Below are 26,516 nucleotides of genomic sequence, written 5' to 3'. Positions count from 1 at the left end.
GGGAGCTGTGCTGTTTTCTGACTTTGCAAACATGTCCATAGGTGTTAGACAGGTGGAGTTTGAAAAGGTGCTCAGAGTTATTGTTTGTAAGATGGTTAATAATTTTATGGGTGTCTGCCAAGTCAGCTGTTGTTGGTTGCAGTGAAGCTGCATTAGTTTTGTTGATTCTGTTGTTCTTGTTGAGGCTTTGAGAGCCACAGGGGAGCATCTCTTTAGGTTTGGTTCCCGGCCACACTTGACCAACATTCATGTCTGGCAGAGTTGGGCCTTGCTTTGCTGGCAAGTAGTGGGATTAGATTCATCTTCATCTCTTACAACTACATTGCCTGCAGAAGAGGTCACCAGGTTGGCAAATATTAATTGTTGTTGGGTGTTTTAACGATGTTTGACAATGATGCAATCACACTTTTACATGGACAGATGCATGTGTAGTTAAGTTACTTCTCCGAGAGAATGTTTAACCCCAGATACTACAGTGATATAGTCTCTCCCCTGAATGAATACGTTGGTGTCGTGTTAAGTTCGGGGTTGTCAGAGAAGGATTTACCACAGGTATCACAGTGAAATGGCTCCTCACCTGTATGAAAACGTTTGTCTGTAGTCAAGTCAGTAATTCCAGAGAATGATTTACCACAGATTTATCACACTGTGTGAATACCTTTGTGTTTAGTTAAATCACTGTTTTGAGAGAATGCTTTGCCACAGATATCACAGCGATGTGGCTTCTCACCTGTATGAACACGTTTGTGTCGAATGAAGCTAGAGTTGGCAGAGAATGATTTGCTACAGATATCACACTGATATGGTCTCTCACCTGTATGAATACGTTTGTGTGTATTCAAGTCAGTAATTCCAGCGAATGATTTACTACAGATATCACACTGATATGGTCTCTCACCTGTGTGAATACGCCTGTGTCTTCTTAATTGACCATCCTCAGTGAATGCCTTTCCACAGATATTACATTCACATGGTTTCTCTCCTGTGTGGATACGTATATGTTTAGTTAAGGTACTACTTGCAGAGAATGATTTACCACAGACATCACAATTATATGGTTTTCCTGCAGAATGAATATTTTTATGCATAAACAAGGTACTGTTTAAAGTGAAAGATTTACCACAGATATCACACTGATATGGTCTCTCCCTTGTATGAATACGTTTGTGTGTATTCAAGTCAGTAATTCCAGGGAACGTTTTACTACAGATATCACACTGATATGGCCTCTCTCCTGTGTGAATACGCCTGTGCCTTTTTAACTGACCATCCTCAGTGAATGCCTTTCCGCAGATATTACATTCATATGGTTTCTCTCCTGTGTGGATACGTATATGTTTAGTTAAGGTGCTACTTACAGAGAATGATTCACCACAGATATCACACTGATAAGGTCTCTCACCTGTGTGAATACGCCTGTGACTTTTTAATTGACCATCCTCAGTGAATGCCTGTCCGCAGATATCACATTCATATGGTTTCTCTCCTGTGTGGATACGTATATGTTTAATTAAGGTGCTACTTGCAGAGAATGATTTACCACAGACATCACAATTATACGGTTTTTCCGCAGAATGAATATTTTTATGCACAAATAAGGTACTGTTTAACGTGAAAGATTTACCACAGACATCACAGTGAAATGGTTTCTCTCCTGTGTGAATACGCCTGTGTTTACTCAAGCTACCGTTTTGAGAGAAGGATTTACCACAGGTATCACAGTGAAATGGCTTCTCACCTGTATGAAAACAAATGTGCTTAACCAAATCATTACCTGTGGGGAAGGATTTACCACAGATTTCACAACCATGTTGTGATTCTCCTAAATCTTTTGACATTTCTCTAAGGAATACAAATGGATCCAACCATTAAACTTTTCCCTTGTCTTTCTTCTCTCAACACAGAATATAATTTCCTTTTCCTTTTCCTTAGAAATATTTCTACTGTAATCAACTGTGATCTTTATCAATATCTAAAGATGCTGCAAACCCCTTTAGAAATATATTCAAGTTTAATTAGAATGCAAAAGCAACAGGTAAGGAGATGGAGAAATGTTGCTCAGGGCAAATATTTCACAGTAATTCAATCCTGGATTTATAGCAGTTGGGTTATTATATCTGTTCTCTATAATATTTTCCTCTAGTCTTTAAAAAACTGATAAATATTCCAGATGTCTCCAATGTACAAAAGTTGTTTCATGCCAATGTCATCTGTGAATCTGAAATAATAAAGAAACAGTATTTAGATAGAGAGGAGAGATCAAAATAGGATTGTTACATTTCTATATTGATTAACAAACGACATCATATAACATTGGGTACAACCTAACAATTTGTGAACTCCAACTTCACCTTCACATTGTGTGTGTATACATACATATACATAATGGACGACAGCTCACTTGCATTTAATGAGGCTGCAAACCAGAGACTAGGAGATGCCACTATGAAAGGTTATTAAATGAAGAGAATGAATGGGGGGAGGGAAGAGTCTGCTGAATGTCGACCCAATAGAGAGATCAGCTATCCAAATTGGCAATACCTCAGTAGATGATGCAATTAAAGGTATGAAGAAAGGGAAAGTCTCCAGCCTATCAGGAATCATCACAGAGATTCTTAAAATATCTGGCGGTGCCAGCTATAGTTTAGACACCCATATAGTCAATCAGGGATACACGAAGGAGTCATAACAAATGACTGGTGTAGCAGCACCATAGTCAACTGCTACCAAGGTAAAGGTGATGCATTAGATACAAATAATTTAGGTAATGAAAGTCAAGGAGAGGGTCATAACTCAATTAATTAGGGAGAGAGTTAGCTTAGACAAGATACAGTTTGGGTTTGTGCCAGCGAAAAGCACCACTGATGCTATATTTCTGGTAAGACAGCTGCAAGAGAAATACCTAGCCAAAGATAAAGCTCTGTAAATGGCTTTCATTGACATGGAGAAAGCCTTTGATAGGGTCCCCCCAATCCCTCCTTATCTGGTGGTCAATGAGGAAACTAGGGATAGATGAATGGTTAGTGAGAGCTGTGCAAGCCATGTACAGGGACGCTGTCAGTAAGGTGAGGGTTGGCAATGAGTACAATGAAGAATTCCAGGTAGAGGTAGGGGGTCCACCAAGGTTCAGTCCTCAGTCCCCTCCTTTTTATCATAGTCCTCCAGGCAATAACAGAGGAATTCAAGACAGGACATCCCTTGGAGCTTCTCAATGCTGATGACCTTGCTCTAATAGCTGAATCACTTTCAGAACTAGAGTTTCAGGTGTGGAAGCAAGGTCTAGAATAGAAGGGCCTTAGAGTCAATCTAACAAAAACCAAAGTCTTAATAAGAAGGAAGACAGACAAATCACATACGCCTTCAGGTAGATGGCCCTGCTTGATCTGTAGAAAAAGTGTAGGTGGAAACTCTATAAGATGTACCTGGTGTAAGCTGTGGACACATAAGAGGTGCAACAATGTCAAAGGAAGGCAAACTGGGAAGATAGTTTTTGTGTTTGGCAAATGCTCAGGGGCAATAAATACTGAAAATGTGCAGAAAGCTTATTAACCCTAACCCTACGTTGTTTATAAAAATAATTTATTTACTTAGTTTAAAAAATTATTTAGGATCGACTAGCTAGCGCGAGTGCGCGCAACGGGACCACTATTCGCTTGTAGTAGCGGAAGATTCTGCTCAACATCGCTCACTGAAGCGTAGTGTTGTGTGCTCTGGAGGAGTAAAGCAATCCGAATTAGATATGACCAGAGAAGCTAAAGAGACGGGGGCGGCAGCAAGGAAGGCCACAGTCCCTCAGGACCCACAAAGTGTAAAGCTGAAAACCTGGTCATCTTCGAAGAAAGGAAGGGCGGAACCGAATACTCGATACACGGTATAAGTATTCCCGGATTTCTGGAAGCCGGATAAGAGATCCGGCACGTACGATCGATCGATCGATAGGTGTCGATATCTTACCTGTTATGCTACACAAATCAATATGACCAGAGATTCTAAAGAGAGGGGGGCAGCAGCAAGGAAGGCCACAGTCCCTCAGGACCCACAAAGTGTAAAGATGAAAACCTGGTCATCTTCGGAAAAAGGGAGGGCGGAACCGAATACTCGATACACGGTATAAGTATTCCCGGATTTCTGGAAGCCGGATAAGAGATCCGGCACGTACGATCGATCGATCGATAGGTGTGGATATCTTACGCGTTATGCTACACAAATCAATGTTTAAAGTGAAAATATGTTTACTCACATCAAAATCTCCGTGAAGACAGAGAAAAACACTTTTTTGTTCCTCTCCCGAGTCAAAAACAGAATGTAACGAAAACGGAAGTACTGTCACGTGACAGGAGTTAACCCACCGCTCTCTAGTAAATAAAACCAAAAATGTTAAGATAAAGAGGGAAAAGGGGGAACATTATTTTGATGCAGATCACCATGGTTACCGCGTCAACGATTTAACGAATGTCCTTTGTTGTCCTCCGCGGCCTTTGTGAATGTTCTAAAACAGAGGTGAGCATCCTATGGCTCTCACGCCACTCAGCAAAAGTTAAACGTAAGTTTTTGCTTTTAACTATATTTCACAAAAGCGATATCATAATAATTAAATTACATCGTTACGTGCCTTTTTTTTAAATTTTTTTTTTATGATCCATCTATTTTAAAATTAAACTATCTGAGTTTGGTAGCTGTATTTGGTTGAATGGATTTAAGATTTCGGCTGTTGTTGGACGTTCTAATGAATTCTGATAAATGAATTTTCGATAAATTAAGTACCAGTTACGCACTGGGGATCGATGTAATCGACTTAATACCTATGTCTGTCCCCTCTATGTTTAGCTCCTTGTGGGTAATAAAGAAACAGGTATTTCGTCTTCCGTTACGTTCTGAGTTCAAATTCCGCCGAGGTCGACTTTGCCTTTCATCCTTTCGGGGTCGATAAATTAAGTACAAGTTACGCACTGGGGTCGATGTAATCGACTTAATCCATTTCTCTGTTCTTGTTTGTCCCCTTGTGGGTAGTAAAGAAATAGGTATTTCGTCTGTCTTTACATTCTGATTTCAAATTCTGTGTTTAGCCCCTGGTAGGTATTAAAGAAATAGGTATAAGTACACACCTGACTTTGTTTACATTTCTGAAGGTAACAGAAAAACCCTTTTCTCCCACCACTAATTCTAACACAAACCCTAACCCCCCATATAAAAAAAAAACAACACTTATTTTAAATGTATCCGGTATTTACAACGGTACGTATACCGAAGATTCGCCGCAATTCCTTAATGGGAAATTTATAAAAGCGTATGAAGTCCCTTTGTCTAGCATGATTTTTCGGAAATGTAAAGTTTTTGGTGAATGTTGGTGAGGATAACTCGACGGAGTAGAGTCGAAAAGGGGTCACTCATGCTCTTTGTATAAACTAAATAAAATCTGTCGAATGGAATGTGTTTTTGAATGTATTAAATCATCGCTTCATGATCCCGTTTTTCATCACAAGGTTTTTTTCACGACCCTAGGTATTATATATATTTCTTTATTGCCCAGAAGGGGCTAAACTAGAAGGGGACAAACAAGGACAGATGAAAGGGATCGAGTCGATTATATCGACCCCAGTGCGAAACTGGTGCTTTATTTATCGACCCCGAAAGGATGAAAGGCAAAGTCGACCCAGGTATTATATATGTGTTTGTGAAATAACAAACTTAATTCAACTGTTTTAATTTGATTACATTTGTCACATGACACACCCTACTTCCGTTTCCGCCAAAACCTATTTAAATCGGGAAAAACAACAGAAACGTGTTTTTGTGTTTTCGCGGAGATTTTGATGTGAGTAAATATATTTTCACTCTAAATATTGATTTGTAAAGCATAACAGGTAAGATATACACACCTATCGATCGATCGTACATGCCGGATCTCTTACCTGGCTTCAAGAAATCCGGGAATACTTACACCGTGTATCGAGTATTCGGTTCCGCCCTTCCTTTCTTCGAAGATGACCAGGTTTTCATCTTTACACTTTGTGGGTCCTGAGGGACTGTGGCCTTCCTTGCTGCCGCCCCCGTCTCTTTAGCTTCTCTGGTCATATTGATTTGTAAAGCATAACAGGTAAGATATACACACCTATCTATCGATCGATCGTACGTGCCGGATCTCTTACCTGGCTTCCAGAAATCCGGGAATACTGTACCGTGTATCGAGTATTCGGTTCCGCCCTTCCTTTCTTCGAAGATGACCAGGTTTTCAGCTTTACACTTTGTGGGTCCTGTGTGTTTACAAATTTTTAGATTTCACCCAATGTTATATGACGTTGAACGATTTCCAATTTGATCTCTCCTCTCTAATCTAAAACTGTTTCTTTATTATTTCAGATTTACGGATGACATTGGCATAAAACGACTTTTGTACATTGGATACATCTGGAATATTTACCATGTTTTTTTAAGACGAAAGGAAAACGTTTTAGAGAACAGATATAATAACCCAACTGCTATAAATCCAGGATTGAATTACTGTGAAATATTGGCCCTGAGTGAAGATTCATAGCAACATTTCTCCATCTCATTATCTGGTGCTTTTGCATTCTAATTGAACTTGAATATATTTACAAAGGAGTTTGCAGCATCTTTAGATATTGATAAAGATCACAGTTGATAGCAGTAGAAATATTTCTAAGGAATAAATTACTACAAGAAAAAGAAAAAAGGAATTATATGCTGAGGTGAAAACTTCAATGGTTGGATCTATTTGTATCCTTTGGAGAAATGTCAAAAGAATTAGGAAAATCAGAACATTATTGTGAAATCTGTGGGAAATCATACTCTAGAAGTAGTGAATTGATCAAACACATTCGTGTCCATACAGGTGAGAAGCCATTTCACTGTGATACCTGTAGTAAATCATTCTCTCAGAACAGTGACTTAACTAAACACAAACGTATTCATACAGGTGAGAGACCATACCATTGTGTTACCTGTGGTAAGGCATTCACTGAGAATAGTCACTTAAGCAGACACAAACGTTTTCATACAGGAGAAAAGCCATTTCAATGTGTTACTTGTGGTAAATCATTCTCCATAGTTAGTGACTTAACAACTCACAAACGTATTCATACAGGTGAGAAGCCATATCGCTGCGATATCTGTGGCAAAGCATTCTCTCAAAACAGTGACTTAACTAAACACAAACGTATTCACACAGGAGAGAGACCATATCACTGTGACATCTGTGGTAAATCATTCTCTGGAATTAGTGACTTGACTAAACACCAACGTATTCATACGGGAGAAAAACCATATAGTTGTGATATCTGTGGCAAATCGTTCTCTGACAACTCAAATTTAACTAAACACAAACGTATTCATACAGGGGAGATGCCATATAATTGTGATATTTGTGGAAAATCTTTCTCTCAGAGAAGTAACTTAACTACACATGCATCTGTCCATGTAAAAGTGTGATTGTATCATTGTCAGACATCATTAAAACATCCCACAATAACCAATATTTTAAAACTGTTTCCCCTGCTAAAGCATGGCTTAATCTTTGTGCCCTTAGCAATAATCATTGACTTCTTTAACCCCTGACAGTAACCATACTCATCAAAGTTACCACATTGAGATGTTTTTTTATAGTCAGATGCCCTTCCTTATGTCAACCACTTTAGTAGATTCTTACATGGCATTCACATAGTTTACCTGGACACAGGTAGCTTTTTAAACTCCATTCCATTCAGAAAATAACTTGTAAACATAAATTTATTCACATAGTAAAAAAAAGATATGTGTGTGTGATAACAAGCTGTTATCAATATACAGATCAATATACAGACGGATAGGTATGTAGACTATATGAACAGACACATGTGAAGACACGGATCCACACATATAAAGATGCACATCCATACATACAAACATGGTACATAGTTACATAACACACACACACACAAGGGGACAGAGGTGCATATATACACAAACACAGACAGGCAAGCACATGAATGTGTATTCTATCCATTCTATTCAGGACCAAGTTGAAGATTGTGTTTTGGAGAAAAAAGAAGACAGGGCAATGTTGTTTCTTACACTCCCAAGAAGAGGCATAAGGTTGCGGACAAACCATTTCTCGAATCTGTCGAGTGTTTTGTGAAAAAGTAGATTCTTACATGGCATTCACGTAGTTTACCTGGACACAGGTTGCTTTTGTGTGTGCTTGTATGAAGTTCCTGATGTTGTTGCTGTGATGCGGGCAGTAAATGGGTGCTGGTTGTTTATGTACACGGAAAGAATGCCTTCTAGTATTCTGGCCTTCACCACGAATAACACCCGGCCCTTCTACCTTCATCTTCAGAAGCCAAGCGTAACAATTTTCAAAGACCGACTCAGAAAAGTAGAGAAAAATAACGTTAAAAATTCCCAGTAGGCGCAGGAGTGGCTGTGTGGTAAGTAGCTTGTTTACCAACCACATGGTTCCGGGTTCAGTCCCACTGCGTGGCACCTTGGACAAGTGTCTTCTACTATAGCCTCAGGCCGACCAAAGCCTTGTGAGTAGATTTGGTAGACGGAAACTGAAAGAAGCTCGTTGTATATATGTACATGTATATATGCGTGTGTGTGTCTGTGTTTGTCCCCCTAGCATTGCTTGACAACCGATGCTGGTGTGTTTATGGCCCCGTTACTTAGCAGTTCGGCATAAGAGACCGATATAATAAGTACTAGGCTTACAAAGAATAAGTCCCGGGGTCGATTTACTTGACTAAAGGCGGTGCTCCAGCATGGCCGCAGTCAAATGGCTGAAACAAGTAAAAGTGTAAAAGAGCATAAAATCAGCATCATTTTCCTGTCCATCGCCAATTTCTGAAGGGAGAGGGGCAATAAGATGGAGAATTCCTTAGAACGTTGGACAAAATGCTTAGTGATATTCCGTTTGTCTTTTATGTTCTGAGTTCAGATTCTGCAGAGGTCAACTTTGCCTTTCATCCTTTCCGGGCTACTCTATGGTTTCTGAGCCATATAGTAGAATTATACACTGGCCACTCAACATTGTATAAAAATGGCTTTGAGGAACTGATGCAGACCTGGAATGCGAGATAAAGCAGGTGATGAAAAGGTGTCGGAGAATACCAATAAGGTAATATAATGAATATCAGAGAGCTTCGGCAGGGGATCAAAAATTCAGGAAGGATTGGTGGGTCACTGTTGCAAGGCTTAGAGGGGAGAGTTAGATGGCCACAGCTCATGAGCTGAAACTGGAAAAATCAAAAATCAAAATCATATATATAAGGATATATGTATATATTAAATTATATATATGCATACATAGGCCCAGGAGTGGCTGTGTAGTAAGTAGCTTGCTAACCAACCACATGGTTCCGGGTTCAGTCCCACTGCGTGGCATCTTGAGCAAGTGTCTTCTGCTATAGTCCCGGGCCAACCAATGCCTTGTGAGTGAATTTGGTAGACGGAAACTGAAAGAAACCTGCCGTATATATGTATATATATATATGCATTTGTGTGTCTGTGTTTGTCCCCCTAGCATTTCTTGACAACCGATGCTGGTGTGTTTAAGTCCCCGTCACTTAGCGGTTCGGCAAAAGAGACCGATAGAATAAGTTCTGGGCTTACAAAGAATAAGTCCCGGGGTCGATTTGCTCGACGAAAGGTAGTGCTCCAGCATGGCCGCAGTCAACTGACTGAAACAAGTAAAGAGTATACATACTTATACATTATACAGCAACAGGTTTATCTGCATACATACATGTTAATGTATACAGGTATATATACATACTAATTATGCTATCTATATATATATATATATATATATATATACACATATATATAGTTCCATTTGAAAAATTCACCAGAATGGACGAAAGCGCTAATACATGATCTAAGTTATATGATGTATAAAAACATGTAATATACAAATAAATATCTGTAAATATAAAACGATCCGAATTTCTGAGTACCTCATTTCAAATATATTTATATATATATATGTATATATATATACTCTACTCTTTTACTAGTTTCAGTCATTTGACTGCGGCCATGCTGGAGCACTGCCTTTGATCGAGCAACTCGACCCCGGGACTTATTCTTTTGTAAGCCCAGTACTTTTTCTATCGGTCTCTTTTGCCAAACACACCAGCATCGGTTGTCAAGCAATGCTAGGGGGACAAACACACAAACACATACATACATACATATATATATATATATATACATATATACGACGGGCTTCTTTCAGTTTCCGTCTACCAAATCCACTCACAAGGCTTTGGTCGGCCCGAGGCTTTAGTAGAAGACACTTGCCCAAGATGCCACGCAGTGGGACTGAACCGGGAACCATGTGGTTGGTTAGCAAGCTACTTTTATTCATTAAATTTGCCATGAAGGCAGTACATAGATGTAGCTTTGCAGGCTGGACGTAGACATTGATGGTATGAATGATGGTGATGGAACGAAGATGGTGATGGGAGAAGACGAAAGCGCCTGCCGACTTCCACTTCTCTAAGACAACATTCTTTTTTCAAAAAATTCAAAAAGTCACAAAATTTCACAAAAGTCACAATGAGGCAATGATACAATTTTTCTTTTTAAAACATTCAAAAAGTTCAAGTTAGCCAGCCAGCTACTTACCACACAGCCACTCCTGCGCCTGTGTATATGTGTGTGTACAAATACCAGCACACCTTTTTCGTCTGTCTTTCTGTAGAAGCTTAATGCAGTTCACTGTTTAATTGACACTAGATTCCTGACCACCCTGCACAGAAGAGGCACAACTGGATAAAAATATCAGCAAAATGTGAATGTTAAAGATTATTATTAACCCTTTAGGGTTCAGATTACTCTGTTAAATGTAATATTTTTTTACTCAAATTGTTTTTAATTAATCCTGCATTATCTTATAGCAATGACATGCATAAGATCTGGTCATCAAATCTAAGTAGAGACTTCAAACTTGAAATCTTCAAAGCCACAGTCGAACCAATTCTACTATATGGCTCAGAAACCTGGACGTTATCAAAGAAGCTTGAGAGGCAGTTGGATGGAACCTACACTCGCCTCCTTATCAGAGCTCAAAATCTCTCGTGGAAGCGCCATCCAACCAAAATGCAAGTATATGGGAAATTACCACCTGTGTCATCTCTTGTGAAAGGTAGGAGAGTCCAGTTTGCTGGACATTGTTGTAGAGCTGAAAACGAGGTAATTTCTACTCTTCTCCTCTGGAAGCCATCTACTCGCAATACCAGAGGGCGCACACTCTCCTACCCTGATGTAATCTCCAGGGATACAGGCATCCAGCAACAGGACCTCCGTAATGCTATGATGGACTGTGAAGTCTGGAGTAGCATGGTAAATTCCATTGTCTCGACCACGGTCGAACAATGATGATGATGATCTTATAGCTTTTGAGGTTTCAGTGATGTCATTCTTTATTTTTAGAATGTCAATGTAGGTTAGGTGTGAGAGGCCAGATATCACCAGTTTGAATATAAAACATGTAGAATATTTGGGCCGGATATAGCCGGTTTAAACACTAAAGTGTTAAAGGAAAAATTAAAACAAATAAAAGTTAGTCAAATAAATGCATTAAAACGATGTACTTTGTTTTTTTCAGATTTTTTTAATGGGAAAAAAATATGGATTACAGGCAAAAGTATTTTCTCTCTTAACAGAAAAGAACAATGAACAGGGTTATATAAATAACTAGCACTATGACCCGGCGTTGCCGGGTTACAGCGCTTACAAACCCGAGCAACGCCGCGCGATACTGCTAGTCCCTAATAAAAACAAAGATTGTATAGAAAATACAGATGACTTGATAATTGATCAGTTAGTTAGTTAGTTAATTTTTGGCTCAGAAAGCAAAAAGCAAGGCCATGGAGTTATGTACAGGGTGGTGTTCATGTAAAGAGTTCAGGCCACTTGTGGTCAAGGGAGACTTTGAACTGAGCGGTCGTCGGCATCTTCACCATCTCGTCCGGCAGCTTATTCCACGGATCCGCAACCCAGACGGAGAAAGCCTCACAGTGAAATTAATTAACCCGTAAAGCACTGGGATTTGCACTTACATAAGCATGGACTTCTGAGCGCATTTTTCATGAAAAGACTACCATGGACACATGAAAAACAAAAATAGTTAAAATATCTTCTTAGTTATATAACGGTGGCAAGTTTTACATCACCTGAAAAGTCGTTAGTTGAACTCTTGCATTCTGGGGGGGGGGTATCAGGACCTTTGAGTGACATTAGATCCCAACAAACGCTCATGAATTAAATGCATCTATCTGGGCCACGATCGTAGCCTGTCGACCTGTGCCTGACAGACACGTTTGTGGTCTAACATGTTTTATATGTTAATGCATGAAATATAGTTTGCTCCCATATGGGAATCTGATGACTGGTCCTTTACAGCTGCATTTCAAAAGTAACAAATTTTGCTTATTATATAATAATCAAATCTATAAATAAAAGAGAGAGAAGCAGTGATCAGCTAAGTACCAGTTTCGCACTGGGGTCGATATAATTGACTTAATCCGTTTGTCTGTCCTTGTTTGTCCCTTCTGTGTTTAGCCCCTTGTGGGTAGTAAAGAAATAGGCATTTCGTCTGCCGTTACGTTCTGAGTTCAAATTCTGCCGAGGTCGACTTTGCCTTTCATCCTTTCGGGGGTCGATAAATAAAGTACCAGTTACGCACTGGGGTCAATGTAATTGACTTAATCCATTTCTCTGTCCTTGTTTGTCCCCTTGTGGGCAGTAAAGAAATAGGTATTTCGTCTGTCTTTACGTTCTGAGTTCAAATTCTGCCGAGGTCGACTTTGCCTTTCATCCTTTCGGGGGTCGATAAATAAAGTACCAGTTTCGCACTGGAGTCGATGTAATTGACTTAATCCATTTCTCTGTCCTTGTTTGTCTCTTCTGTGTTTAGCCCCTTGTGGGTAGTAAAGAAATAGGTATTTCGCCTGCCGTTACGTTCTGAGTTCAAATTCTGCCGAGGTCGACTTTGCCTTTCATCCTTTCGGGGGTCGATAAATAAAGTACCAGTTTCGCACTGGGGACAATGTAATTGACTTAATCCATTTCTCTGTCCTTGTTTGTCTCTTCTGTGTTTAGCCCCTTGTGGGCAGTAAAGAAATAGGTATTTCGTCTGTCTTTACGTTCTGAGTTCAAATTCTGCCGAGGTCGACTTTGCCTTTCATCCTTTCAGGGTCGATAAATAAAGTACCAGTTTCGCACTGGGGACAATGTAATTGACTTAATCCATTTCTCTGTCCTTGTTTGTCTCTTCTGTGTTTAGCCCCTTGTGGGCAGTAAAGAAATAGGTATTTCGTCTGTCTTTACATTCTGAGTTCAAATTCTGCCGAGGTCGACTTTGCCTTTCATCCTTTCAGGGTCGATAAATAAAGTACCAGTTTCGCACTGGGGTCGATGTAATTGACTTAATCACTTTGTTTGTCCCCTCTATGTTTAGCCCCTCATGGGCAGTAAAGAAATACATACATGTTCCACAGTAGTGCTTCTGAGGTTACCTGACGTGGCCATACCCAAAGTGCCAGGAACCAGTAATATTTCTTCGTAATATTAATTTATACCAGAAACAACATACATAATAAATATAATAAAAGTTGACAACTTTTTTGATCTTAATTTATTTTGTAAACAAATAATACAATATTACACAGGCATTTTATAATGTTTCTTTCTTTTCTGGAAACTCACCATCTACTGGCACCAGTCTGCAGACCACCACTTTGAGAAGCACTCTTCTACAATGGTTTGATGAAATACTTCCTTTTACAGTCTGCTATATTTTTGACGGAAATATATGATATGGAATATATATGGGAATTGTTATATTTCAAATATCACACTGCTGAATCATCTTTCACATGTGAATACATTTACTTTGACTTGTTTCAGTCCTTTGACTGCGGCCACGCTGGAGCACCGCCTTTAATCGAGCAACTCGACCCCGGGACTTGTTCTTTTGTAAGCCCAGTACTTATTCTGTCGGTCTCTTTTGCCGAACCGCTAAGTGACGGGGACGTAAACACACCAGCATCGGTTGTCAAGCAATGCTAGGGGACAAACAGACGCACAAACACTCACACGCATATATATATATATATATATATATATATATATATATATATATACAAATATACGACAGGCTTCTTTCAGTTTCCGTCTACCAAATCCACTCACAAGGCTTTGGTTGGCCCGAGGCTATAGTAGAAGACACTTGCCTAAGGTGCCATGCAGTGGAACTGAACCCGGAACCATGTGGTTGGTAGACAAGCTACTTACCACACAGCCACTCCGTGGTTATAAAAGATTTTTTACATAGCAGAGGAAAAAAAAATTGTTTCCAAAGATTAGTTAATTAGTTAGTTAATTTTTTGGCTCAAAAATCAAAAACCAAGGCCATGTAGGGGGACACGGAGTTCATGTAAAGAGATCAGGCTACTTGTGGTCAAGGGAGACTTTGAACCGAGCGGTCGTCGGCATGGTTGGTTGTGTGTTGTGAAGAAATTTCAAAATGATACAATCATAATTTTGTATGGATAGACATGTGCGTTTTTAAGTTACCTTTTTGAGAGAATGATTTGCCACAGGTATCACAGTGAAATGGCTTCTCACCTGTATGAATACGTCTGTGAGAAGTTAAAGCACCACTTGCAGAGAACAATTCACCACAGACATCACAGTGAAATGGCTTCTCCCCTGTATGAATACGCTCATGAAATGTTAAGGCACTGCTTACAGGGAATGACTTATCACAAATACCACAGCGATATGGCTTCTCACCTGTATGAATACGTATGTGAGAAGTTAATGCAGTACTTGCAGAGAATGATTTACCACAGACATCACAATGGAATGGCTTCTCACCTGTATGAATACGTTTGTGAGAAGTCAGGTTAGACATTTGAGTGAATGATTTACCACAGACATCACAGTGATGTGGCTTCTCACCTGTATGAATACGTTTATGTTTAGTTAAGGCACCATTTTCAGAGAATGATTTAGCACAGGTGTCACAGTGAAATGGCCTCTCACCTGTATGAATGCGAGTATGTTTCGTCAAGTCACCACTTCTGCGGTATGATTTACCACAGGTATCACAGTGATATGGCTTTTCACCTGTATGAATACGTCTGTGAGAAGTTAAAGCACTACTTGTAGTGAAAGCTTTGCCACAGACATCACAGTGATATGGTTTCTCTCCAGTATGAATACGCATGTGAGTAGTTAAGTCACCACCAGCAGAGAATGATTTGCCGCAGGTATTACAGTGATATGTCTTCTCACCTGTATGAATACGTTTGTGAGAAGTCAAATTAGATATTTGAGAGAATGATTTACCACAGGTAGCACAGTGAAATGGCTTCTCTTTTGTATGGATACGTTTATGAGAAGTCATGTTTGATATTTGAGAGAATGATTTACCACAGATATCGCAATTGTATGGTTTTTCATTTGTATGAATACGTTTGTGCTTAGTCAAGTTGGATATTTGGGAGAAAGATTTACGACATATATCACAGTGATATGGCTTCTCTCCTGTATGAACACGCTTGTGTTTAGTCAAGTCAGCATTTTCTGAGAATGATTTACCACAGACATCACAGTCAAAAGGCTTCCTTTTTGTATGAAAGCATTTGTGAATTGTTAGATTACGTTTTTCAGAGAATGATTTCGTGCAGATATTACAGTGATATGATTTTCCTAATTCTTTCGACATCTCTTTAAGGGATAAAAACAGCCCGAATCATTGAAGTTTCTCACAATATTAAAGTTTTTCTTTATCTTTTTCTCACCACATCAAATAGTTTTCTCCTTGTTCTTCTTATAATTATTGATTCCTTAGAAATATCAACTGCTATCAACTCTGATCTTCACTGATATCTAAAGATGCTGTCAAAGCATAAATTTATCCAAGTTTAATTAGAATGCAAAAGCACCAGATAATCAGACGGAGAAAAAGCAAATATTTCACAGTAATTCAAGCCCAGATTAAGAGGAGATGGATTTTTATATCTGTTCTCTAAAATATGATAAATATTCCAGATGTATCCAAAGTTAAAAAGTTGTTTTGTGCCAATGTCATCCGTAAATCTGAAATAATAAAGAAACAGTATTTAGATAGAGAGGAGAGATCAAAATGGAAATCAAAATGAAGAACAGTGGTTCCGGTGCGCGCACTTGCCTAGTCGCGCATCCGCGCTAGCTAGTCGTGACTACTCGATTCTACGACTACCTAGCAATGTAAATAAAACACAAATTAAATAATTTTTTTACACAAAGTAAATAATTTTTGTTAAACTCAGTCCCACTGCATGGCACCTTAGACAAGTGTCTTCTACTATAGCCTTGGGCCGACCAAAGCCTTGTGAGTGGATTTGGTAGACGGAAACTGAAAGAAGCCCATCGTATATATGTATATATATATATATATAAGGTTAATCCAAACGGGAAAACAGAAAAAACAACAACACGTGGAACAATTAAAGTATTATTATTATTAGGCGCTCAGGAAAAAGGGAAGAAGGAGGGTATGACGTTTCGAGCGGAGCTCTTCGTCGGAAACATAAGAGAAGGAAGAAAGAAGAAAGAAAGATCCCGATGTGGGCGAACGGAGGGAAGGCTGTATGGTAACTAGCTTGCTAACCAACCACATGGTTCCGGGTTCAGTCCCACTGCGTGACATCTTGGGCAAGTGTCTTCTGCTATAGCCCCGGGCCGACCAAAGCCTTGTGAGTGGATTTGGTAGATGGAAACTGAAAGAAGCCCGTCGTATATATGTATATATGTATATATATATATATATATATATATATATATGTATGTGGGTATTTGTGTTTGTCCCCCTAGCATTGCTTGGCAACCGATGCTGGTGTGTTTATGTCTCCGATACTTAGCGGTTCGGCAAAAGAGACTGATAGAATAAGTACTGGGCTTACAAAAGAATAAGTCCTGCGGTGGAGTTGCTCGATTAAAGGCGGTGCTCCAGCATGGCCGCAGTCAGATGACTGAAACAAGTAAAAGAGTAAAGTGAATAAGACACAAAATAAATAATTTTTTAAACAAAGTAAATAACATACAAAGGATCGACTAGTCACGACTAGCTAGCGCGGGTACGCGAGTGCGCGCACGGGGACCACTTCTCAAGTAGTACCCAAACAGCAACCACCATTAACTTCATCCTCCGTTATTTTTCAGCATTTAATTGGATTCCTCATTCCGAAAGAACTGGAATTTTTTGCACGATCCTATTCATTCCCAAGCTACAATGCAAAAGACGCAAAGATTTTACGAAAATTCCAAAAAATAATTAAAAAAAAGTTATGAGAGAAATATTCGAAAGGTAAAACTGTCAATACAAATATTCTGTGTTTAGCCCCTTGTGGGTAGTAAAGAAATAAATATAAATATTCTGACCCTTAGTGGGGAGGCGCAAGGAAGGGAACTCCATACCAAAAAATGCATTGCTTTACTACCCACAAGGGGCTAAACAAGGACAGACAAAGGGATTAAGTCGATTACATTGACCTCAGTGCGTAACTGGTACTTATTTAATTGACCTGACATACATAACAGTCAAATACCTATCACCCCTCCACAGAGATATACTTCTTTACTACCCACAAGGGGCTAAACACAGAGGGGACAAACAAGGACAGACAAAGGGATTAAGTCAATTACATTGACCCCCAGTGCGTAACTGGTACTTATTTAAGTGACCTGACATACATAACAGTCAAATACCTATCACTCCTCTACACCCTGACACAGAGATATACTTCTTTACTACCCACAAGGGGCTAAACACAGAGGGGACAGACAAAGGGATTAAGTCGATTATATCGACCCCAGTGCGTAACTGGTACTTATTTAATCGACCTGACATACATAACAGTCAAATACCTATCACCCCTCCACCCCCTGACACAGATATATTTCTTTACTACCCACAAGGGGCTAAACACAGAGGGGACAAACAAGGACAGACAAAAGGATTAAGTCGATTACATCGACCCCAGTGCGTAACTGGTACTTATTTAATCGACCTGACATACATAACAGTCAAATACCTATCACCCCTCCACCCCCTGACACAGAGATATATTTCTTTACTACCCACAAGGGGCTAAACACAGAGGGGACAAACAAGGACAGACAATGGGATTAAATCGATTACATCGATTCCAGTGCGTAACTGGTACTTATTTAATCGACCTGACATACATAACAGTCAAATACCTATCACCCCTCCACACCCTGACACAGAGTTATACTTCTTTACTACCCACAAGGGGCTAAACACAGAGGGGACAAACAAGGACAGACAATGGGATTAAATCGATTACATCGATTCCAGTGCGTAACTAGTACTTGATTCCATACCAAAATATATTTTAGTCGAGTCTCTTGCTAGTTTCAGGGGAGTTACGACCAAAGAATTTAAGAGACTTGCACCTGTATCATACATATCATTGCTGAGTATCCAGGGATTCCTAGAAGCCGGATAAGAGGTCTACCTACTGTGTATAGAGATAAATATGTATGTATATCTTACCTGTTACGATATACAAATCAGTATTTGGTGTGGAAATAGATTTGATTTCAACAAATCTCGGTCAAAAGAAGAGCAAAACGAATTCTTGGTCTTTCTTGGCATCCATAAAGCTTGCAGCGGAAGCGGAAATACATAGCGTCGGGGGGAGGGAATTGCAGTCGCCAAAAGATGTAACGTCTACGTTAGAAAACATCGGAAAGTGGCTCAATTGTCTTCACCCCCGCCGTAAACAGAACCCTTCCCCCTTTATTTCAGGATAAAGTAAAAAAAAAAAACGAAGGAAAGGGATATGGGACTGAGATTTTGATGTTGGGATTGTTGAAAAAATCTTTTCCAGAATCGAAATTTCCATGGCCTAAAAACATGGGATTCCGGAGAGAAAAAAAAACAAAAAAGGAATTTGAAAGCCGGGAAGGGCTCCGTTTCGATCTTTGCTATAGTTGAGGGTCGAAGGTCGAAATAGTTTGGCGACCCCTGATAAAGGCGTAGGGAACAGCACCTGCTGTGTTTCTAATCATATGTCCGTTTAATGAACAAACATACGATTATATGCATTCTAATGCTAAGATGTAATGATGTCAGAAATATTTGGCTGCTATTTTTAGCAGGTTCAGTGACCATGCGCAGACACTCTTGTTGAGACGTAATTACTATTTAGCTGGATGAGGTTTTTATCATTTACCTTGGCTGAGATGCAATTAAAGGTGTGAATTAATATAATTTTAACGTCTCTTCGTGTTATATTGGGGACTTTTAATATATGACACCGGTGTCGTTCAACCGCGGGAATAATTATCAACAGCTTCTACACGTGCTTCTAATTAAGCCGAATCTAATTATATCAGATGTAGTAATACCTCGTGTTCAGGTGAACGTTGATCTCTAGGAATAACACGAAGCGACTTACATGATTTGTGATTTAATATTTCTCTTGATCACAGCTTTAGTTGGTTGATCCCTATTTTACAGGAAAGGGGGCAAAAAGCTTTGAATCGAGGAACTTTGCTCGCCCTTCTTCATATTTCATTTGGACCTTAGACCGAAAGCACGAATTGTTTGTATGCCCCTTTGTAGCAAATATTGTGCGCATTTCTACTATCCATGGTGGGAAAAACAAACTGGATTTCAAGAAAGGATCCTGGTCAGATCAACAAGTATTCTAATGGTAAGTGAAAAAATATATCTACATAGCATTTGTTGTACACTTGTTAACGGAGGTGTGTGATATCTAAGACAAGAAACTGAACCATAGGAGGTTAGTCTATATCTACAGACATTTGTCAGCTTTTTAAGTATTCCTGAAGACAAGCAGGAAGACCTCCCTCACAACGGCTTTCCTTTTGGTAAACGATATTTCCCCTTTTGACACCCGATTTGTGTAATTTTCTTTTGAGTCCTTTAATCGTTTAATAATGTATATTTTGTCAGTAAATTTAGGGCATAACTACAGAAATGCGGGATCCTTTCGGTTTGGGGAGTTACCAAAATTGAAATTGCAAAAATGTTTATATCATTGTTCTGTGACCCTAACCACATATTTTCAGGGAGTTCTCAAAAATGAAGCCCCCAAAAATCAAAATATTATTCCCCGCCTAACCTGAATTCATCACTTATAAATTTATATATGTATATATATATACGTAGGTAGATAGAGATATGTATATATGTGCATGCATGAGTAATGTTACACAATGTTAAAGAGTAGTTGTAGTTTACAAATTCTTACCTGAATTCATCACTTATAAATTTATATATGTATATATATATACGTAGGTAGATAGAGATATGTATATATGTGCATGCATGAGTAATGTTACACAATGTTAAAGAGTAGTTGTAGTTTACAAATTCTTACCTGAATTCATCACTTATAAATTTATATATGTATATATATATACGTAGGTAGATATAGATATGTATATATGTGCATGCATGAGTAATGTTACACAATGTTAAAGAGTAGTTGTAGTTTACAAATTCTTACATTTCACCCAATGTTATATGATGTCATTTGTTAATTAATAAAGAAATATTTTAACATTTCTCTTTTGATCTTTCCTCTCTATCTAATTCTGTTTCTTTGTCATTTCAGATTTACGGATGACATTGGCATCAAAGAAATTTCCTTTTATAATGAATACATCTTCAACATTTTTCATCTTTTAAAGTCTTGAGGAAAAGTTTACACAGAATGCATCTAAGCCTATTTCTATAAATCTTTGGTAGAAATTCTATGAAATGTTTGCTCTGAACTGAGATTAATAGCAACATTTTTCTATTTCATTAGCTGATGCTTTGCATTCTCGTTACTCTTTGATGACTTTCTAAATTTATAGCATCTTTAGATATCAGTGAAGTTTGCAGTGGAAATATTTGTAAGGAATAAACTATAAAAAGAAGGATAAAGATAGGAGTAAAAGTTTAATGTGGTGAGAAAGACCAAGGATTGGGTCTATTTTGATTCCTCAGAGAAATGCTGACAAATATGCAAAAATCATTGTATCGTTGTGATATCTGTGGTAAATCAACCACTGGAAGTTTTGCATTAGATAGACACAAGCGTACTCACACAGGAGAAAAACCGTTCCAGTGTGATATCTGTGGTAAATCATTCTCTCAAAATTGTCATTTAACTTCTCACAAACGTGTTCATACAGGGGAGAAACCATATCACTGTGATATCTGTGGTAAATCATTCTCTCAAAATAGTGTGTTAACTACTCACAAACGTATTCACACAGGAGAGAAACCATATCACTGTGATATCTGTGATAAATCATACTCTCAAAGCTATGACTTAACTAAACACAAATGTGTTCATTCCGGAGAGAAGCCATTTCGCTGTGATATTTGTGGTAAATCCTTCATACAAAGCAATGACTTAACTAAACACAAACGTGTTCATACAGGAGAGAAGCCATTTCGCTGTGATATTTGTGGTAAATCCTTCACTCAAAGCAATAACTTAACTAATCACAAACGTGTTCATACAGGAGAGAAGCAATTTCACTGTGATATTTGTGGTAAATCCTTCACTCAAAGCAATAACTTAACTAAACATAAACGTATTCATACAGGTGAGAAACCATATGAGTGTGATGTCTGTGGGAAACCATTCTCTGAGAGAAGTGCCTTAATTATACATAAACGTGTTCATACAGGAGATAAACCATTTCGCTGTGATATTTGTGGTAAATCGTTCAATTCAAGTGGTGCCTTAATTGTACACAAACGTGTTCATACAGGAGAAAAACCATTTCACTGTGATATCTGTGGCAAATCATTTCCTATACAAGTAAGCTTAACTAGGCACAAACATATTCATACGGGGAAGAAGCCATTTAGCTGTGATATTTGTGCTAAATCCTTCGCTCAAAGCAGTGACTTAGCTAAACACAAACGTGTTCATAGAGGAGAGAAGCCATTTCACTTTGATATCTGTGGTAAATCATTCTCTCAGAATAATAATTTAACTAAACACAGGCTCATTCACACAGGTGAGACACCATTTCACCGTAATATCTGTGGTAAATCATTTCCTATACAAGTTAGCTTAGCTAAACACAAACATGTTCATACAGGAGAGAAGCCATTTGCCTGTGATATCTGTGGGAAACCATTCACTGCAAGTGGTGCCTTAATTATACACAGGCGTATTCACACGAGGGAGAAACCATTTCACTGTAATATCTGTGGTAAATCATTCTCTTACGGAAGTGCCTTAATTGTACACAAACGTGTTCATACAGGAGAGAAACCATATCACTGTAATATCTGTAGTAAATCATTTCCTATAGAAATTAGCTTAACTAAACGCAGACTCATTCATACAGGAGAGAAGCCATTTCACTGTGATATTTGTGGTAAATCCTTCATACAAAGCAATGACTTAACTAAACACAAACGTGTTCATACAGGAGAAAAACCGTTTCAGTGTGATGTCTGTGGTAAATCATTCTCTCAAAATAGTGTGTTAACTACTCATAAGCGTATTCATACAGGAGAGACACCATATAACTGTAATATCTGTGGTAAATCATTCTCTGGAAAGAACAGTTTAACTAGACACATGCGTCTTCATACAGGTGAGAAACCATATGAGTGTGATGTCTGTGGGAAACCATTCTCTGATAGAAGTGCCTTAATTAGTCACAAACGTGTTCATACAGGAGAGAAACCATTTCCGTGTGATATCTGTGGTAAATCATTCTCTGTAAACAGTATTTTAATTGAACACAAAAGAATTCATACAGGAGAAAAACCGTATCACTGTGATATTTGTGGTAAATCATTCTCTCACAGAAGTGCCTTAATTATACACAAACGTATTCATACAGGTGAGAAGCCATATGCGTGTGATGTCTGTGGGAAATCATTCTCTGATAGAAGTGCCTTAATTAGTCACAAACGTAATCACACAGGAGATAAGCCATTTCCGTGTGATATCTGTGGTAAATCATTTCCTACAAACAGTCATTTAACTCAACACGGACGTATTCACACAGGAGAGAAACCATTTCAATGTGATATCTGTGGTAAATCATTCTCTGTAAGCAGTAATTTAATTGGACACAAACGAATTCATACAGGAGAAAAGCCGTATCACTGTAATATCTGTGGTAAATCATTCTCTGACGGAAGTAACTTAATTGTACACAAACGTATTCACACAGGAGAGAATCCATATCAATGTGATGTCTGTGGTAAATCATTTTCTCGAAGTGATACTTTAACTTCACACAAACGTGTTCATACAGGAGAGAAACCTTATCAGTGTGATATCTGCAGTAAATCATTCTCTGAAAGTACTACATTAAATAAACACAAGCGTATTCACACAGGAGAAAAGCCATTTCACTGTGATATCTGTGGTAAATCATTCCCTCAAAATTGTCAGTTAACTTCTCACAAACGTATTCATACAGGAGAGAAACCATTTCACTGTGTTATCTGTGGTAAATCATACTCTCAAAATTGTCATTTATCTTCCCACAAACGTGTTCATACAGGAGAGAGGCCTTTTTGCTGTGATTTCTGTGGTAAATCATTCTCTCAGAAACGTTACTTAACTGCACATGTATCTATCCATACAAGAATTTGACTGTATTATTTATCAAATATCTTTGCAGCACACAGCAACAGACATTTTAGAACCCTTTCTCCTTGTGGGCATTGTCAGTAACTGATGAACTCTTGGTAACATTCATAATCATCAGGGTTCCTTTTTGAGGTATTGTTTATGATGCCAACCCTTTTTGTAAGCACTTACCTGGGATACACATAGTTTTGCTGGGCACAGGTATTTGTTAGAATTGTGTGTAGAAAATAATTTGTATAACCATAAATATTCCCATTTTAGGAAGCACTAGATTAGACAATTGTGAGGAGTGGAAACAGTGATGTGCAGATAAATATAGTTGTGTGTGTAGCAGAATGTAGCAGACACGAGAGGCCCCTTGATATTAAAGCTGAAATCTAAAAGAGGAGAAACGTGTGAGGCAGTGCAGCATCATGAGAGCAGATGGTGGAGAAATCCAGGTGAACATCTTTTAGAGTAACTGGGTTTTTAGCAAGACACAATTTCTTGCATACTGAAAATATATACTCCATGAAGAAGATTGTGAAATCGTGTGGAGGTGACGTGGTTAAATAAATATGTCTTCAACACTGAAACTTGCTGACTTGGTTTTTATATGTACCTAAATATGTATGTTTGATTGCTTCTCGTTTATTAATTGCATCCAAGGTCTTTGTTGATGCTGGGCTTTGATCTATGTTTGCTTGTTTATTTCAGCTTGCTTCTTATTCCTCTGTGTCAATTTGCTTCTGATGAAGCAATTAGATGAACAAAGCTGCTATCCCCACTTTTTTCATGCAGGTGAAAAGATTAGTGGGTGTTTAGGTGAAATTTCTGAGGCTTCCTCCTCACTTCACCCCGTTTTACAGTCCCCAAAAAGCATTGTAGCATATTACGAGGTCACAGAACTTCATCCAACGAAAAAAGACAAAAATATCCAATGATTCCAGGGTGGGAAGGGGTCTCCCTCCCCACTTTTTTTCTGAACCCAAATAAGGGATTTGCAGCATATTAAGAGGTATTTGACTCCACGCAAAAAATCCAAGTTTTTTTTTCTTTTTGCTTTGTGAAAATCTTAGAAATTTACTGTTCTACAGTAATTTTCTTTGCTGTAAATAAATATTTATATCACCTTGGATAAGGGGTGATTTGTTTTTGAAACACCTTTTAATGGAAACGGTACGTCTTCCATGCCATCAAACATGCGAATCATTTGGCAATAAATAGCATTATATTTTTGGGTAAATAAAGAGCAATTGGAAAATGTAAAGAAAACAATTTTAATTCTGATATAACCATAATTGGCATACCTACACAACTCCTCTCCACTTTGTTTCCTCCTGTCTTTCAAAACAAAAAAATGTGTTTTCAATGAAATTCTCTACAAACATGAAGTGGAGAGAGAACACACAGGGAAAGGAAAAGCCTACAAACATCTTCTTTGAAATTTTGTAATTTTCCAGATGGTTAAACTGCTTCATCACACCCTGCCACCCTTCATCCTCTCCTTCCCCACATGCTCCGATCCCTTCTAGCGTGAGATTTGGTGGGTATTTGTCCTGCTCATCCCTTTATTCAGCCCACAACTCCAGTAATTGCCAACTTAACCACCATCGTCTCCTACCCCCACTGCCAGTATTAACGCTCTTCGTCCTGCTCCCCACTCTACCTCCATCGCTAACCTTCTCCCTACTCCCCTTATTCACCCCACCCTGCCTGCATCACCACTCAACCACCCCCTCTAGCTCCAGCGCTATTGTCCCCCACCCCATCTGAATTCTTATTTCTTCATTGCCCACAAGGGTCTAAACATAGAGGGGACAGACAAAAGAATTAAGTCGATTACATCGACCCCAGTGCGTAACTGGTACTTAATTTATCGACCTTGAAAGGATAAAATGTACAGTCGACCTCGGCGGAATTTGAACTCAGAACGTAACGGCAGACGAAATACCACTAAGCATTTCGCCCGGCGTGCTAACGTTTCTACCAGCTCGCTGCCCCATCTGAATTCTACCTCTTATGCTGACCCCTCTGATGCTGCTAATTCACCTCCAAGCTGTGTCCTCTGCAACTGTACAAGCTACCATCACATGCCTTGGTCTCATCAAAGCCACAGTCGAACCAATTCAACTATATGGCTCAGAAACCTGGACTTTATCAAAGAAGCTTGAGAGGCGGTTGGATGGAACCTACACTCGCCTCCTTATCAGAGCTCAAAATCTCTCGTGGAAGCGCCATCCAACCAAAATGCAAATATATGGGAAACTACCACCTGTGATATCTCTTGTGAAAGGTAGGAGAGTCCAGTTTGCTGGACATTGTTGTAGAGCTGAAAACGAGGCAATTTCTACTCTTCTCTGGAAGCCATCTGCTCAATACCAGAGGGCGCACACTCTCCTACCCTGATGTAATCTCCAGGGATACAGGCATCCAGCAACAAGACCTCCATTATGCCATGATGGACCGTGAAGTCTGGCGTAGCATGGTAAATTCCATTGTCTCGACCACGGTCGAACAATGATGATGATGATCACATGCCACTTGTGTAGTCCAAGTCATCGCAGGAACTGCGTCAGCATTACTCAGGTTCAAAGCAAAAGTCTTTTTAACTGGACATACAACTGATGTCGCTTTAGTTCCGACATCCCTTGTAGGACAGAACCTTACCCTGAAGTCCAGATCCCTGTTGATGATTTTGCTGCCATTCTTCAGCGTTTGTCCCAGCTGAAGTTCATCAATCGGATCCCTAAGGCTGCTGAGACTTATTTTGTCTGTGTTCTCTCAAAACTGCCGCAGAAAGTCTTCCGATTGGCAGCAACTGTTCCTATTCCCTTTGGTTTCCCTCTACGCAATGAATGGGAATAA

The 26,516-nt window shown here is 38.9% G+C and overlaps 6 protein-coding genes across 8 annotated transcripts in view; 2 read left to right on the top strand and 4 right to left on the bottom strand.

Annotated features, from left to right (window-relative positions):
• The window catches only part of LOC115226534 (zinc finger protein OZF-like), a 24,108-nt gene extending 20,130 nt beyond the window's left edge, over window positions 1-3,978 (bottom strand). The window contains exons 1-2 of the mRNA XM_036515056.1: window positions 3,955-3,978; window positions 1,839-2,218 (exon numbers count right to left, since the gene is read on the bottom strand). The gene's annotated coding sequence lies outside the window, so the exon portion shown is untranslated. The remainder of the gene's footprint in view (window positions 1-1,838; window positions 2,219-3,954) is intronic.
• The window catches only part of LOC118768514 (zinc finger protein 383-like), an 8,165-nt gene extending 2,090 nt beyond the window's left edge, over window positions 1-6,075 (bottom strand). The window contains exons 1-3 of the mRNA XM_036515168.1: window positions 5,942-6,075; window positions 1,403-1,602; window positions 505-595 (exon numbers count right to left, since the gene is read on the bottom strand). Of these exons, the coding sequence (XP_036371061.1) occupies window positions 505-595; window positions 1,403-1,602; window positions 5,942-6,075 (425 nt within the window). The remainder of the gene's footprint in view (window positions 1-504; window positions 596-1,402; window positions 1,603-5,941) is intronic.
• LOC115226589 (zinc finger protein OZF-like) overlaps window positions 1-26,516 on the top strand; it is a 414,387-nt gene that overhangs the window by 308,050 nt on the left and 79,821 nt on the right. The window lies entirely within an intron of this gene.
• The window catches only part of LOC115226645 (zinc finger protein 845-like), a 364,992-nt gene that overhangs the window by 314,951 nt on the left and 23,525 nt on the right, over window positions 1-26,516 (bottom strand). The gene's annotated exons all lie outside the window — the stretch shown is intronic.
• On the top strand, window positions 4,381-26,516 carry LOC115226473 (zinc finger protein 239-like). Its single transcript, XM_036515167.1, has 4 exons — window positions 4,381-4,543; window positions 6,361-6,937; window positions 22,741-23,211; window positions 26,311-26,516. The coding sequence occupies exons 2-4, from the start codon at window positions 6,754-6,756 to the stop codon at window positions 26,514-26,516; spliced, it is 861 nt and encodes a 286-aa protein (XP_036371060.1). The 5' UTR covers window positions 4,381-4,543; window positions 6,361-6,753.
• Window positions 14,305-15,994, bottom strand: LOC115226535 (zinc finger protein 271-like). 3 transcript variants are annotated; one of them, XM_036515063.1, is made up of 3 exons: window positions 15,533-15,994; window positions 14,500-15,448; window positions 14,316-14,368 (listed from the first exon to the last, which is right to left on the bottom strand). In XM_036515063.1, exons 1-2 carry the CDS (start codon window positions 15,734-15,736, stop codon window positions 14,540-14,542), a joined length of 1,113 nt encoding a protein of 370 aa, XP_036370956.1. In that variant the 5' UTR covers window positions 15,737-15,994; the 3' UTR covers window positions 14,316-14,368; window positions 14,500-14,539. The 3 variants fall into 3 exon arrangements, with proteins under 3 accessions (XP_036370957.1, XP_036370955.1, XP_036370956.1); XM_036515064.1 differs by having other exon boundaries at window positions 14,305-15,278; window positions 15,531-15,994; XM_036515062.1 differs by having other exon boundaries at window positions 14,305-15,448.

Source organism: Octopus sinensis, linkage group LG30, assembly GCF_006345805.1.
Source record: "Octopus sinensis linkage group LG30, ASM634580v1, whole genome shotgun sequence".
NCBI classification, from domain to species: domain Eukaryota; kingdom Metazoa; phylum Mollusca; class Cephalopoda; order Octopoda; family Octopodidae; genus Octopus; species Octopus sinensis.
The sequence above is the reverse complement of the archived record's forward strand: the minus strand, read 5'-3'. Positions and strand labels throughout refer to the sequence as shown.